Source organism: Buceros rhinoceros, unplaced genomic scaffold (assembly GCF_000710305.1).
Source record: "Buceros rhinoceros silvestris isolate BGI_N320 unplaced genomic scaffold, ASM71030v1 scaffold5810, whole genome shotgun sequence".
Taxonomy (NCBI): Eukaryota; Metazoa; Chordata; class Aves; order Bucerotiformes; family Bucerotidae; genus Buceros; species Buceros rhinoceros.
The window spans coordinates 1-16,687 of record NW_010388902.1 but is presented as its reverse complement, the minus strand read 5'-3'; the positions used below and the strand labels follow the sequence as shown (position 1 = coordinate 16,687).

General features: G+C 36.4%; 1 protein-coding gene across 1 annotated transcript; it reads right to left on the bottom strand.

The window, feature by feature from the left end:
• Nucleotides 1-4,805: 4,805 nt before the first annotated feature.
• On the bottom strand, nucleotides 4,806-10,674 carry LOC104489736 (leucine-rich repeat-containing protein 2-like; the record flags this gene model as incomplete). Its single annotated transcript, XM_010131937.1, is given in 4 exon segments — nucleotides 4,806-4,855; nucleotides 6,283-6,419; nucleotides 8,209-8,364; nucleotides 10,508-10,674. Coding segments are annotated over 4 exon segments (510 nt in total), but the record flags the coding sequence as incomplete, so codon positions are not given.
• Nucleotides 10,675-16,687: the final 6,013 nt, after the last annotated feature.

The following is a 16,687-nucleotide window of genomic DNA, read 5'->3' as shown; positions in this document are numbered from 1 at the left end:
GTATAAAATGCATCTTTATAAGATTTTTCTGAACCTCAAGCCGTTATGTTGCAGGTGACAACAAGAAAATAGGAAGTTTCAGGGAAAGGAAGAGATAGTAATTATCCTTTCATATTAATGTCAGTCAGTTCATAATGAAAACATCATGCAGATAGCCTATTTACACTAGAGCACACACAGAGCTGTTAATGGACTAGTGAAGTGAAGAAGAGAGCAAGCTGTAGGATGGAATATCCTACAGTCACAGCTACAATCAGCCCAAGTAGTAGATTCAGCTAGTGAAAAGAGAGGAGGCTTTTCCTGAACTGCTCAGCATACAGAAGTGTTACCTGAGAGGTACATAACCAGAGGTATATTGAGTCACAGTTCTTCAAGCTTATTAGGATTTGTTCAAAAGAGGCCTCAAAAGCAAAAAAAAAAAACCGTATTTTCCAGTTTCCTCCCATCCTCTATGAAACAGGAGTTAATCTGTGTGGAAATCCTCCACAGACCAAGACCTGGCAGCTACTGAAATCAAGTCACATCACCAAGAAAAGAGCATTCCCTGTTTGTTAATTTGCTCGGTGCTTCCTTTGCAGAAAATAAAGACATTAAAACAGTTCTAATAGTGTATAAATGTTCAAGGGGAAAAATATATTGTCTAGTGTTAACTGTAAATTTGTAACCAATATCTGATGAAGACTCTGTTAATCCTGGGTACTCTAATTAAATTTGAGGTTATTTGCTTTCATTACAAGTTTATCATCCTAGCTTATACTTTACTGCCCTAAAAAACAAGACCAAAACAATGCAGAACAAGGAAAAGGAACAAAATGAAAAATAACTGATTTACTTTTGTACATTGAGCCAGTGATTATTCTATAACATGTCTTTCAATTGCTCCTCCTGGTCTGGCTGCTTTTGAATACCAGCTACTTGTGAAGCAGAAGGAAAGTGTTGAGTTTTAGGAAGTGTAATATTTGGCAGCTAGTTACAGTCAATGAGAATTCTGTACACAACTCATGCATGTTGATATTGAAGCTCTGAAGATAAAACACATTGCTTTCCTTCAGATATCTGTCTTTTAGTGAAACATAATAGTTTAAAGTAAAATTACTGGTAAACTAAGTTAGGTAGAAAACCAATAAAATTAGACAAAATTCAAAATGAAGTGTCTTTTGACAAACAGATTTTGTACTGCAATGGAAAACACTAATAAAATCATAATTAACAGTATGTGATAAGTACGCTCGCGTGGTATCTTTGCTGTACAGGACAGAGAAATAGAATTCAAATGTGGTTATGTTGGAATTAGTAATTTCAGTTATGGCTCAGTTATGGTTCAGTTATTACATACTGTACGTCTTTGGTACAGCTATACATCTTTCTCTTAAACAGAGGTACTTGACAAACTCTTCCTGTGGATAAGTTTTCAGTAAGTAGTATTCTACAAGAGGTAGGAATAAAAGCTCTCAGCTCTGCGGAGAAGGATTTGGGGATACTGATGGATGAAAAATTGGACGTAACTTGGAAATGTGTGTTTGCAGTCCAGAAAGCCAGCCATACCCTGGGTTTCATCAAAAGAAGCATGGCCAGCAGGTTGAAGGAGGTGATTCTGCCCGTCTACTCTGCTCTGGTGAGACCTTACCTGAAATTCTACATCCAGACCTGGTAAACGTCTATTTTCTATCGCTTACCTGCGTTATCAGTTTTCTCGCCCAATTAGAGCCCTTATCGAAACTCTTAATGAGCATCAGAAGTTTTCTGTGCGTTTTGGCAGGATTCCCAGCCAAAACCAGTCCGTCGCATCCTTTCGGTACGGGGGAAAATGCCCCCCTTCTCAAACCGCGACACCCTGTTAGAACAGGTTCCAGAAGAGGGCCACAAAAACAGTCCAAGGTCTGGAACAGCTCTTCAAAGAGGAAAAGCTGAGCGTGAGTATTGTTCAGTGTAGAGAAAAGAAGGCTTCAAGAAGACGTTACTGCAGCTTTTCTATATATAAAGGATGCTTATAAGAAAGGTATAATGACAGGACAAGGGATAACAGTTTTAAACTGGAATAGGGTAGGTCTAAAGAAGAAACTCTTTACAGTGAGGGTGATGAGACGCTGGAACACATTTCCTAGAGAAGCTGTGGAAGCACCGTTATGGGATGTGTTCAACATCAGGTTGGCCAGGGCTTTGAAAAGCATGATCTAGTGAAAGTGTGTCTGTGGCAGAAGAGTAGGGCTAGATGATCTTTGAAGGTCCCTTCCAACAAAAAGCATTCTATGAAATGAAATGTGATTCTACGAAAATTAGATTCACAGAGATCCCAAGTCAAGTTGGGGAATGCTAGTTTGATCCCCTGTATACCTTTGATATTGCATTTTCAGTGGCTTACTTGTTACAGCAATTTTTACGTTTTACAGCTACTAGATTGCTAGTGACTCAGAATTTATCCATTTTGTGAATTGTCCATGGTTACCCTTACTAAAAACCAGCACTTTTGTTTCTAGTTCAAATATATGAATTCAAGTTTTAGTCTTCTGCCTTACGTTTTTCTGCTGCAGTAAAAAATCCTCTTTCTAGACTGCGATTTTTCATTGATAAACATTCACAAACAAATAGACTGGTTCACTGTTCAATGAACTTAAAAATGCTTGTTTTCTCTTTATGCTACTGGTTTTCGTCTGAATGTTCCCCAGTTTATCTGCATCACGTAGCTGTGAACTGCAGAAATCTTTCAAGTAAGATTAGCAGCAATGCTAAATGAGTACTCATACAAATTCTCTTCTTCTTCATGGGCACAAACTGGAACACAGGAAGTTCCATCTGAGCAGAAGGAAAACTTTTTACTCAGAAGGTGGCAGAGCACTGGTACAGGCTGCCCAGAGATGTTGCGGAGTCTCCTTTTCTGGAGATTATCAAAAGCCTCCTGGATGCAATCCTGTGCTACTTGCTCTAGGTGAACATGCTTTAGCAGTGGGACTGAACTAGATGATCTCCAGAGGTCCCATCCAACCCCTATCAGTCTGTGATTCTGTTTTTCTCTATTCAAGCATCTTCTGTTTATATACCAAACAATTTCGACACTAAAATTTGCACTGGGTACATTTTTAGTTAATTGTGTTTGCAACACTGTTTTTTCCTAAAGTATATGGACATGTCCATTCTAAAAAAAAACAGTAGCTGTGATTTCTATTCCTATGATTTCCAGCAGATCTATTAAACTATGATAGATCTCTAGAAATAGAATTTTGGACAATGCCAAATCAGATGTCTAAAAGAAGTTTATTACATCAATAGGTTATTGATATCTAACCAGCCAAACTAATATTTTCACTAAAAGTTTGGTAGGGTAGTTTCAGATAACGTGATTTCTAAGCCCACTTTGATTGCCCCTATCTTGTCATGTTTATAATAAAAAAAAAAAAATTCAGATATTCCATTTTTTTATTTCTGATCAACACCAAGTTTTCCCGAAATTTTTTGAAACTCTTTTTGTTCCAGGACTTGATTAAAATCAGCATTGACACCTAGAGTCCTATTTTGCGTTTCATTTTGGGTTGTAATATAACTGTAGGAGTTTGTGACTGGAATAAATAATAAGCCTATTATTTACAAATTATAAAATGAATGCTAAAAAGTTAAAAAGGAAAGAAAATATCAAAACCACAATTTTTTAACATGGAAGTCTTGACAAGCACATCCTTTGTTGATATACTTTTTAAATATGACTGATTTTAAGTGGCACTGTATTGCACGGGACATAGTTCATCTATAATAAAAAAGCAAGATGAAAATACCATTTACGCTAACTGCACTCATAAATTAGGATTATTAAAATTCTAATTTGAGTTTAAATTCTGAAAGTCTCAAGTCTTTTTAAATTAAAAATTATTTATTTATTAAACAAAATATGTATGTAAAACTAGATTTCTGAAACTCTACAGTATATACACTTACATATTTATATATAAACAGATTATTACATAGCAAGCAACATAACTTTTTATCCAGAAAACTCATTCTTACACAACTTGGAAAATTCCGATAAATGTCCACAAAATCATGCAATCGGAAACTATTAGTAGAGGATTTTTATGATCATTTTGCTGGTAGTATTTGATCATGTTGCTTAGTTCTTAATTTCAGACAGTGCTATATTACACGACTGCTTAGCACAAAACTTTGCTGCATTAGTACTTGAGTTTGTGAACAGGTAAAAGCTTATAATATGTTTGAAAAAAGCAGCAGAATTGCTACCGTTCCTATAAATAAAGTTGTTGAAATTTATCTAAACTGAAAATCTCAAGGACCATTTCCTTGAAGAATAGAAAGTAAAGGCAAACAACAAGTATGTATGTGTTCGCACTTCAAATGTGGTGAAGAACTAAATGTGTTATTTGATTTTAAGAATACAAATCACATTCATTTTCCAAACTAATCCTTCCCCTCTTATAAAACCAAAACTCTTTTTAAGATGATGATTTATGTTCCACTCTTTCAGCTACAACATACAATATCTTCATCCTGATGGCATCTACGTCTGTGTATGTTTTATTACAGTATTACTTATTTACTTTCATCAGGTCTATATGCAATTTAATGACTGTTGTTGTGGACTTGACAAGAAACAGGTTGATTGAAAAGGTGAAACAGCATTTGTGAAGGCTCTACCACTCTTTGCCTGTAGTTACTGGGAGCAACTACAGTAACAAGTAAAAATACTCATTATAATTTTGGAGTCCTTCTGACCATCTGTGAGGTTTCTGGTGTTTTGTATTCAGGTCAATAAAAACAGTTATTCTTACATCCAGTAGTGGTTTAGAGATTTTTGATCTTCAGAGCTGAAGACTGAGTAATACTTTCGTAGTGTAGGAGGGAGTAGAATCTGTGAAAAGAGAAAAAAGGAATACATCTCAGCATTCATCTGTGTAATCCAGCACAAATAAATGGGGCTCTTAGCTAGGAACCACTAGATGTGGTTTTATTTCAAAGGTACAAGTGACCTTTGTGCTCTATTTCAGAAATTCTGCTGGCTCGTATTTTACAGAAGCTATTCTTTCTCCAGTCTGCTTTTCAAAAGCAGGTACTGGCATAATCTATAGCACAAGAGTTCAGAAGCAGAAAATCCAAGGGCGATTCATGATTCAACCTCTCCATAAAAAGCATGGAGATAAGTTTTGCCTAGGAAAGCAGAAAAACGTATCCCCGAGCTGCTTTGCCCCCCAAAAGTATAAAGTTGCCCTATACTTGATAAGGCCAAACGCAGGATTCAGGCAGCCTGGCAGCCGTTATCTGAGACTTCACATTTCACAAGTATGTAAATGCAACTCCATCACTACATATTTTGTGAGACAAATTCCGATCTCAGTTTTTCCCCCATTCCCTCTTTCCTTTTTAACCACTGTTGCTACTGTTATAAGAATCTGGCACTTTTATAGCAGACCTCTCTTCAGAAGTAGACAGCTTGAATAATCAAGTCTGCAGTTTATGAACATTAAGTAGCAAAAGTCCAGTATCGGAACAAGAAAAGAATTCCGCAGCCACATCCTGTGGTCTTTTTTTACATTTCTTTTTAACCAGGTCTTGTAGGACCACTATACAGACCACTTACATGAAATGCAAGGTATGAAAATATACCATAAGATTAATTCTGCAAAAATTCATCTCAAAGAGATTCAACTACAGCCTATATGGTGTTTTGGCTCAAAGCAAAATTTCCCTTTATTTCCTAACATGTTTTACTAAACAAGATCCAAGAGACTGACAGTTTCTTAATTACAGTAAATATAAAACAGAATAGGAAAATAAATTATTATGTACATTTGTAGGTGCTGTGCAATAAAGAAAAAAGCAATGATTTTATAACAATGACTTTAGGTGATTAAATAAGTTGTGCCTTGATACAGACACAATGTTAAAGAATGTTCTATCAATGCAAAGACCGTTTCATCTATACATGGTTTCTTTCTGAAAAGGAGAAACACTTCTGTAGGAATTCAACATCACTAATACTAGTGCCAAGAGAGGTAAGTAAATCTGGAGAATGAGGATAATCATTGCATACATTATCATTGAATTAAGGTTAATGCATGTTACAAACACACCATTGATTTTGCATACATTTATTCAATATCAAGTGTTGTAGCTAGGGTCCAAATTTCTAACAAAACACATTCACGATTTTCACTTCTGGTCTATTTAATACCATACCAGACAATTACAGTTTAAGGATATATTGCCTGTATTCTTAGAAATTAAGATGCCCAATGTACATTCAAGGCAGCAGGAAGTTCACTGCAAGTTGACACATACCCCTTTCTTTTAGATCTTGAATGTATGCATTCATAAATTCTTTCTCAAACTGCTCCCGTTCACGTTCACTTTCTATAATTTCTTCAGTGTCTTCACATACAATCGTTTCAACTGGGCTGTTCTTGAGACTTATGAATCTAGAAAGAGATTACCACAAGAGTGTATGCAACAGGCTTATGAACATCACTGGCCCATACGAATGACATTTTAAAAGTTGCTGCTCCAGCCAGAAGGGGAAATGTAAAGAACATTTGCTCTATATTTGCATTATGGCACTGTTAGGGTCCATCTATTATTAGGAATAAAGATTTCAAATGGCACCTTCTCTAACCTCAACATTCCATATCAAAATTATCAGATTCATCTCTTTCTTATCACCTGTCTACATAAATCATTCTTTGCAATGAGAGGTACAATTCTTTATATACTTCTGATAGACTACACTGTAATTTCACATCTGTTAATGAGCAGTATAAACTCCATCTTAATAGTATTGCCTAGCGTCCTGAATTCTGCCAGTATTACTTATCTGAAAATATGTATCTCCATTTTTTGGTTGTTACGTTACTTTTGTTTTACAGTGCATGACTGGACGTGTGTTAAGTTGATTTTGCAAATTTCCTAAAGCCACACATTGCAGGTAAAAAAATAGACGGTTACATAAACAACTTACATAATGTGCAAATTAAGTGTGCAGCATTCAGAAAATCTCTGGTGATACTATTCAGAAGGAAAAAATCAATAAAATTCTCCAACAAAACATACGGCTTTTAAAAACCTCATTAATTGCTGTGACTCTGTGTTCTGCTGACCTTGGCTGACCAGGTGTCCACCAAGCAGCAATCTCACTCCCCCTCCTCAGCAGGACAGGGGGGAACATAAGAAGAAAACTCACAGGCTGATATAAAGACAGCTTAATGAAGAAAAGCAAAAGCCATGTGCAGAAGAAAAACAAAGCAAAAAAATAAAAATTATCCTTTACATCTTATCAACAGGTGATATCCAGCTACTTCTTGGGAAGCAGGGACTCTGTATGTGCAGACGTGGCTTTGGAAAACAAACACCTTAATAACAAATGACCCTCCTTTCTCTTAGCTTTTATTGCTGAGCATGACATCATATGGTATAGAATATAGTCAGTTGGAGTCACCTGTCCCAGCTATGTTCCCTCCCAACTTCTTGCTCACACTCAGCCTACTGATCTTTCAGGGGAAGGTTGGAGAGGTAGCCTTGATGTTGTGGAAGCACAGCTCAACAGTAGTCAAAAAACCTTGGTGTGTTATCAACACCATTCTAGCTACAAATACAAAGCTCCACACTGTAAGGGCTGCCATGGTGAAAGCTAACTCCATACGAGTCAGATCCTGTACAGAGTCTCAAATGGCTTCATAAACCTGAACATCACCTGCAGAAATGCAAGGTCATTGTAACTGCAGAATAAAAGACGTCTTAGTCTTATTCTGCATGCAGCAACAAGATGCTGTTTCAAAACAAAGAATATATGAACTACTAAACTCATGTGACAGTATGTAGCTTTTTAACTAGCTGTGTCTCCTGTTCCCAGCTGCATACCTTTGACAGCACTGAACAGCTAACAGTTTATCAACTGTTAACTGCCAGACTACTGATCTCACTCTGGGGCTTGGCTTTGTGACTCCAGAGTTAGAGCTACCATGACTAACTCTACACAGGAATAGCAGTTTTAGGCATACAGATGCACCATGTGGAGAACTGGTGGATGAAAATCATAAAGCTGCAGCTCCTCTGCAATTTCCAGTCTCTCTAGTGCCTCCGCAAGGGCTCTGATATTAATCAATCCACAACTCGACCAACAGGTATGGCAGAAACCGATGCTTTGGAAAGTATTTCTCCTGGGTGCATGTACCTTCTTCAGAACATATTCCTTCCTTTCTCACTTTTACTTACTTTAAACCTGTGGTTGATTCACAGACCGCTGTGGGTATCTCAACCAGGTCATCACCACTGACAACTAGCAAACTGAGTTTTGGCATATTGACCAGAGCTCGTGGAAGATAAGTCAACTTGTTTTTCTGTAGGAGAAGCGTCTGCAGGTTGTCTAACCTGTAAAAAAGTAAAATATTAAGATAACTTAAAATATTTATTTCAGATAGGAACATCTAAGCAAAATAGCAATACAGACTTGTATAAAAGAACAGCTATATACATCGTCTTTGATTTCTCAAAAATCACTCATACCTCTCTTTCACAAATTGTCATCAACTTTAGTGGAAATTTCCAGTCATGGTTCAATGTTATAGCTGTTAATAGGACAACTCTGACAAGATAAAAGGTTATAAAAATTACTGTGCTTTCATACAGAAGAATTTGACAGAATGTGATGTAGAACCTCACCGTGTGTATCCCAGACCTAATGAATAATACTGGTCACCAGCTCACACCTTTGCCCATATGCTGGTTTTTATGAACTAGATACACCCATGCCAGGTGGTATATTCCCATCTATTTTTTTTTTCACTAGTAATTAGTACTGTAGGGAGCAAGAGAAAGATCAGATCCTGCTCATATGGCTCTCGCAAGTTGTCCCACTGAAATCAATTTAGTGATAACGTTTTGTGGAGGAGGGCATTTGGCTTCTTTTCCTACATTTCCACTGGCTTTTCTTAATGCAATAGTAATTTGTGGCTGAGCAATTATTCCTCGGAGCAGATAGAAGACAAGGAGTACAGCAAACTGAAGAAAAGGTTTGTCTCATTTACCAAAAGGTCCATTCCTAAAACACTGTTGCAGGCTATTGTTTATTAGGCCCGCATGGTTTATTTGAATGCACAGAGAGATATTAAGGAAAGCTTTGGTTTACTGCCTACTTATCTTTTTTAGTCATTTAGTGGTAGCTTACTGAGGTTTTTCGACACTGCAGGCATTGAAATCATGAGTCTGAATAAGAGTATCAGTTTACAGAGGCGGAGAGGGTGGGGACAGATAACCTGACATTTTCTAGTCTTCGGACTGCACGTGAGCCCAAGAGATGTCAATATACAAAACCCAAAAACAAAGAAAATGTTATTTTGTGGTGTCTGATTATGCTTTACTATCAAGGTTGGCAACTCAGTAGAAAGTGGAGAAGATGAAACATAGAAAAGGAATATTTTGGAGATGAAGAAATATATACAGGTTACAGCGAAAAATGGCCCTTGAGTGGGTAACCTTCCCTAAAATAAAAATATCATCTTAGAAGCTCCTTGAAGTTAGTCAAATCTTTGCTCAGGTCCCATGGGGAAAAAAATGGCAGGTTTATTCTGGTGTGGCTAGAGCATGTGAATTCCTAACAAAAAATAAGTCTTCAGCCCTGCTGTCAGAGACATCTGTGAGTACACAATGTCCCAGAAAAGTCGTTTTGCCCAGCAACAAAAGTCTTGTGAAAGTTAAGGTTGAACGAGTTTTCTGTGAAGTTTCTTCTGCTTCAGGGATCTCTACTCCCAGATCAATAAATAATCCATAATTATTTTTTATTTAAACTTGAGTTAATTTGTGTTTTGGTTTACTTAAGGCTATGTAAAGTTTTGTTATCCAAGTTACAACAGGACTCCAGTGAGTAAATAGGCCCGAGGATAAGAAAGTTTCTTCCTCAGGCTAGTAAGTCCCATTCAAGTGATCAGCATGATTTTTTAAAAAACTATTTCTAGTGGATCTCTAAATCAAGAGAGTGAATATATGTGTGTGCGTGTGCATATGCTACAGAATACAAGGGGAGGGTTGTCAGTGGGTTTTTTTAATCTTACCAGTGTTTTTTCTGCTTAACTGCCAAAGATTATCAGGTTCTTTCAGTAATTATATGTGTTTTAGTTCATATTCCCCTCCACCCCATCTACCCTCCAGAGAGATAGTGCTGCCAACTCCATATGGTGAGCCCCCTTTGCTGGAACTGGAAGAGAGTATGTCCCATGGTCTTTCAAAGAACAATGCCTGGATGTAATTACAAATTATCGTTAATGTAGAAGAAAATCTAGTTAGTTAACTGACTGTGCAATCTGCCATCAATGAGCTAAAAAGCATAGTTTCTGCTCTCTAACCTAGTCATAAATCGTGATGGTACTGGTAAAGCTCACATGCAAAATTGTCTGATACATTTCCAAATGTGATTTTTTCATAAGAATTTTCGTTAATGGTGTCCCTTGGAAGCTTGTTACTTTCCAGATTTTCTTTGTAGTTCACAAGCCAGTTGATGAATTAAAACATAAAATACCTGTCTATGTCTTCTGGGAGATCTTTCAGGTTGTTGCTGCTAATATCCAACCACTGCAAATTAGACATCCGGAGCACACAAATTGGAATAGAATGGAACTTGTTTGCTGACACGTCCACAACTGTGACTTGTTTCAGGTTACTTAGCTAGAAAGAAGTGGTGCTTAATTTTAGTTACATTTTGCAAATACTAGAAGACATTTCATTCATCAAACACTCTTATTCTTCTCAAAGTACTTAAGAGAGTAAGAATTTTTTTTTCCACTCAGCTTTTTGCCAGTCTTATCTCTTAGTCATCATTTTATAGGACAAAGGATTTTAGAAATAACTACCTCCCAAAGTGTTCATCACCTTTCTAACACTGTCATGGTACTGAATTAAATTTTCATTCTAAAAAACCTGGAGTTTCGGATGACACCAAGGCTGGAAACAGACAGTGACTTGGTTTCGTCCTTGGTTACATAAGAACTAAGCTCTGAAGTGACAAAACAGAGTTTTGATCACTAATAGATGCCAGGTTACCATTCTCAAAATCAGAGATTTCGTAACTCCTATCAAAAATACATACATTTCCTTTGTTATAACTCTGTTATCCACTGAGAGTCGATTGCTAGGAGACCCTCAGAAAATGAAACTGTCAGTTTAAGCCAACAGAAAGATTGGAGCAATATTTTTTAAAAATCTTTAAAAATACATCTTCCATGCTGCAAATTAAATATGCAATAAGGTGCACTAGAACTTTTTATCTGAATATTTTTCAAGGGAATTAAATTTTTAAGTAATAAACCTTTAGTGCAATGAACGTTAAGTACAAATGTAAAATATACCTGTTAAGGAAATAAATGTGTTAAATAAAGCTCTCTGTGTACTGAATCAATTATTCACACTACCAATGTTCATAAATCCATGCAGCTAGCTAAAGAGAATGTCAAAGAATTATAAATGTGAACCAAAAATGTACTTTAGGATTGAAATAATGTCTCTGAGCTTCTAATCATATGTCACCATCACAATCTGGCTCTACAGATCCTGATACAGAAGAGAAAGCACCGAAAAAAATTAAATGGGTCTTTGCCTGAAGGTTTCTTAGATATAAAATTAATTAGGAGCCAAAACCTCCAACACAAATACCCAACTTCCAAAGTGAGCAAAATGCAAACAACAGCATAAATTATGAAAAAACCCAGAAAGTTCTGAATTCTGAATCCTTGACAAGGATTATTTTATTATTACTTACTAAGAATCAAGCCCTGTTTCATTACATTTTGTTCTTACTGCAGTATTGCCAGACTTTCATCTTAATTTGACCCTTGACATTTAAAATGTTCACTTTAACAGCTTGGTGCTCTGTCGGAGCTAGTTTGGTTTGGCATCTTTTGGTCTTTTGTTTTTGTTTGTGGAGTCCTGGGTGTTTTGCTGGGTGGTTGGTTTGCTTTGTTTCTCTAGAAATATCCTCATATTGCTCTCAGACCTTAAAATTTGGGGAAATAATCAGGGAGATTTAGTGAAGTGATCATATGACAAATGACTACACAATTAAGTTTGCCTCTCAAAAGCATAATAGAGGTCCAGAGTTTCTCTAATCAAAAATAGCTTTTTGAAATCTTCCAGTCACAGCATTAAAACAGCCTTGGCAAGGCATTACCATTGCAATGTCTCACTGATTCAAAACAGGCAAGCACACATTTTTTTTAATGACACTTCTCAGTTCCAAGCCATTTTGTCATTTTGAGGACTGACTACTAACAATGAACACTCACTCTCATGCAGTAAATTTTCCAGATGGTAACTCTTTTTTCCAACCAAACAGAACCTCCTTTTGAACAAGGAAAACAGAGTGACTTGTCTAGATCATGGCAATGAGAGAATAAAGAAAATAATTGGCCCCATCTTTACACTGCATTATTGGCACAATTTCAAATCCCAGGCAACTATTTCAAGTTTCTCTGCACTCAGAACAATTTGGTAAAATTGCTGATACATTTCTTTCAGTAAACACTCCCCAAAAGGAATTTAGCAGATGCAGTATTAAAACAATGCCTCACAGGCTTAAACGCCACCCAAAATGTTCTCAAACCATCCCTTAAGAAGAAAAGTCACAGTCTCTAAACACCAAGTGGCAAATTATTTTAAAATAACCGCATCACTGTTTGTTCGAGTTCCTAAACACTTTGCTTTTGCATGCAGTCAACTATCATGCTGAAACAACTTGGTAACATCAACACTAGCTGGTAAAATTATATTTCTCAACAGCAGGAAGTAGTTTTATATGATTTCCTGGAAGTGCTTTATTGAGTTAAATATTAAAAGTAACATTAGCAGTGTTATTTTTTGTAATAAACCGAGGGGGTTTCTGTCATTTTTCACATAGTATAGAAAATAAATTGTTTTAATACTTGATTAGATTAAAACCTACATTTTTCAAATGTTTGTACTCCAATAAAAATCTACCAACAAAATATAAGGCCATGGTCTCTTGATACAAAGTTTGGTTCAGCGTGCCACAGTGTATATGGAGCCACAATTGTATTTTGTAAGCTGCCAGCACTCAGTACTTGTTCTTTTAGGGTAATATTTAACAAAACCTGTCCATTTTTTATAAGATGATGAAATCTAATATAGTTTTTATTAAATCTGTCTCTAATGTTACAAACAAACACCTATGATATACGATGCATTGAAATTTATGGCAGCTGTGTATTATATTTTCTAAAGAAAACCCTATGTGTTTTGTTTTTCTTGAAGGACTGGTGGATTTTTGCCCTTCTATAACATTTCATTTTCCAACAAGTATGGCTCCCTTATAATTTTTGTTATAATTTTTTTTTTGCTTGATGTTCATTTTTGCTATTTTTATGTGTCTTTAAATCAATCAGCATACAGGCTTTATGCAAGTTCCGTTTTAAAAAATAGCTGTATTTGATAGTCTAGCTACCTGGATGCACTTACTGTGGTCCTTATCTTTAATCACTGTTGTATTTTTTTTTCTACAAACTGCTCTATTTTGCTTATCTCAGTAATGTTGTTAATAGAAATAATCCAGATAGCATTTTAGAACTCCAGCACTTCTCTTTTCTTCTGACAGTTAAGCCTTCAGTTGAAAGAAAAGGGCACCATGTCCTGGGCGGAACAAGTTATTTGATTAATGGGAGTGTTTTTATTTCTGTTCTACTTTTTGCCATGAAAGGGATTTACTGATAAGATTGAACACAAGTTTATCATGAGTTGACTACTACTTAGCACCAACAGATGAAAAGGTGTAAAGTCATGTCAAGCCTTTCCACAAAAATACTGTATTTTTCAATGACATGCAAATATGCTTTGACAGAAACATCATCCCATCAAAGTTGATGTATGACAAGACATACAAAGGATTAACCTGGAAATGTCTATCAATGTATTACAAACGTGCTTTTGCCCGGAAATTTCAGTCTCAATAAATTCAAAGAAAATTTGTGCCTCTTCAGTAGGAATAGGTTATCACGTATGTTGTCTCTCAAAACACAGATTGGCATTCAGCCACTCACTGGGTTGCTGAAAGCAGCGTATATGACAATAAAGCACCCTAGGTGCAAAATGCACAGTTGCCCACTTAGATTTTATACATTCAAACCAAATTCCCAACTTTTCTTTCACATAACGGTAAGTGTAAATTCCCCTACAATCACACTGACATTCCTGGAGAAGAGCACCATTTAAAGGAATGGGGTGCAAGAACCTTCAGAGGCAGAAGGCATCTTTAATGAAAATACACTTGCACATGTATAGCCCAGTCCAACCCTAGACTTCCAAACTCTATTCTTAAACCTGAGGAAGCAAAGGCATTTAAGAGTCAACCTCACCCCTTCGTAGCAGGGTATTCATTCACGTATTTTACAGCAAAACCCTCTGAAGAGTAAAAACATGTGACTTCAAACAGCACTTCGTTTGGTGGTCACATGATAAGCTAAATCCAAGAAATGTATATGGAAGCAAGTTTTCACCTAAATGGCATTATTCTGATTCTGCAATGCTAAAATCCTAAATTATTTGCAGGGTTAACCCATGAACAGACATTGTTTTTCTTATGACAACCTATTCACTTGGAAGTTTCACATTATCCCCTTTCATCTTTGGAGCATTACCATAATTCAAACACCTAATGTTTAAAGGTTTAATGAAGTAATTAGAGCTATGATGATCTAAGCATAACAAGTTCATGCGAAGGGACTTTGCTTTTAATTAGTGCAGTTTTTTATATACACAAACTTCTCACAAAGTCTGCGAAGAATGAAGAAGCTGCTTGCATACGCAATAGCCACAAAAAATATCAAGTATTGATCATTCACAGGTGATTGAAGAATCACATAGCAGTAAGAACAGTTCTGTCTTCACACAGTTAAAATCCCTAAGAATGTGGATAATGTGTTTAAGTATGGGAATTGTTCCAAGCCAATAGGTGAGCCACATGCATGAAATTAAGTCCCCAATTAATGATTTTCTGGGCTAAAGCCAAAACAAGTCTGCCGTCTCAAAAAATAGATTTATGTTGATTAGTCACATTAAATTTTCATAGTATTATTGCTGCAGCTACACACAGTTTGCATATATTATTGCACTTCAGCATCATAAAGTCACCTCTTCTGCAAACCTCCAAAACTTGTAAATTAAGGACATACATTAGAAGTGAAAACCAGGCTCTAGCAAAACTCAAATACAGGTTTCTTATCAACTCAAATGTACCCATAGCTCACTTGGGGTGCACTCTCTTCATGTGTTTTAATTTAAATTGTTAGAAGAGGAAGACCAGCAATGTCAGTAGGATACAGGCATTAATTGACCTTTCCATAATGTTTGGATAGAAAGTACCCTTTAAATATATCAAAAGACCTTTTTAAGATATACTCCGTTCATTCACCAAGAGATGACCAAAATTGCTCACTTTCACAACAAATTAGACAAAACCTTTTTTCATTTTTGCTCCAAGTTGCAACAGCAGTTGAAGAGGTAGTGTTGAAATGGTGCCACCTTCTTTATAATTTAAACGTACACAACAACTCTGGTTGACTACGCTGTAGTCTGTGAATTTACTTTTCTGATCTTTAAAACTACATATGTTCTGAAACCCAGAGTACACCATGATTTGCCGAAGTGGAGCACAGGAAAACATCCAAAAGAAAAGGAAATTTTTTCTGTAACATCTAAAAAAAGATATTATAAACAAAGATGACAGCAAAAATAAAGAATTATAACACACTGGCTGGTGGTTTTGGTTTACATTAATAAAACAGTAACCATTCTTTCGAAAGGAATATATATCAAGGATATTTGAAGAGATAATTGTCAGTAAAAGAGGACAAGGTAATGGCATAATATTGACAGAGGCAAAATAGATAATAAGAAAATCATGTGAGAAAAACATTCCAGTGAAACTAAAAATGTGGTCCTATGGCTTTAACCTACCATAGTCACAGCATTTTGATGATTGATGATGAGATCATTTCACCTTTTCTATACTGACACTGGGCAATAACAACGGCTTTCCATACTAGACCGAACAGATACAGCCTGATAAACTCAGGAACAAGACTTCCATGGAATGTCAACCAGAAATCAGCTTGCTTATAAATGTAAGAGGAAGACAGAATATTGAGGGGGGAAAAGATGCTCTGATTTCAGCAGCAGAGGTCAGAAGGTTTGCGATTTGTGAGCTGACTCCTATGATACCAGAACAGAAATGGTAGAACTTCTTTTTGCCTTGGCAGAGACTAACTAATACCACTAATGGGCTACCAAGCCGGAGAAGCCTGGAACTTGGAACTGTTCTTGAAGCAGGATTTTCGTAAAGAAAATCCCCGAATTCAGGGAAGTCACAACGGAGGTAAGTCTGTTTTGCACCGTGTGACATACCTGGTTTGGAATTAGACCTTACCTAGTTGAGTAAACTGTTGCAAAATGTCTGTCTTCAAAATTATTTTCCTTTTAATGCCACAGATGACTGTGCATGACACCGATAGTACACAAATCTATTGAGAACTGTCAACTGCTGAGCAAGACAGTTGACAATACTTGTCGCTTGCCAGGATTATAGCAGATTTTGTCTCTCTCCTTTCCTTTCTCATAGCACTGTTAGATACATGTAGGGGGGTTTTATATACTTTCCCTCAGATGGTGACAAACCTAGCAGGAAAAGTTTTGAGTT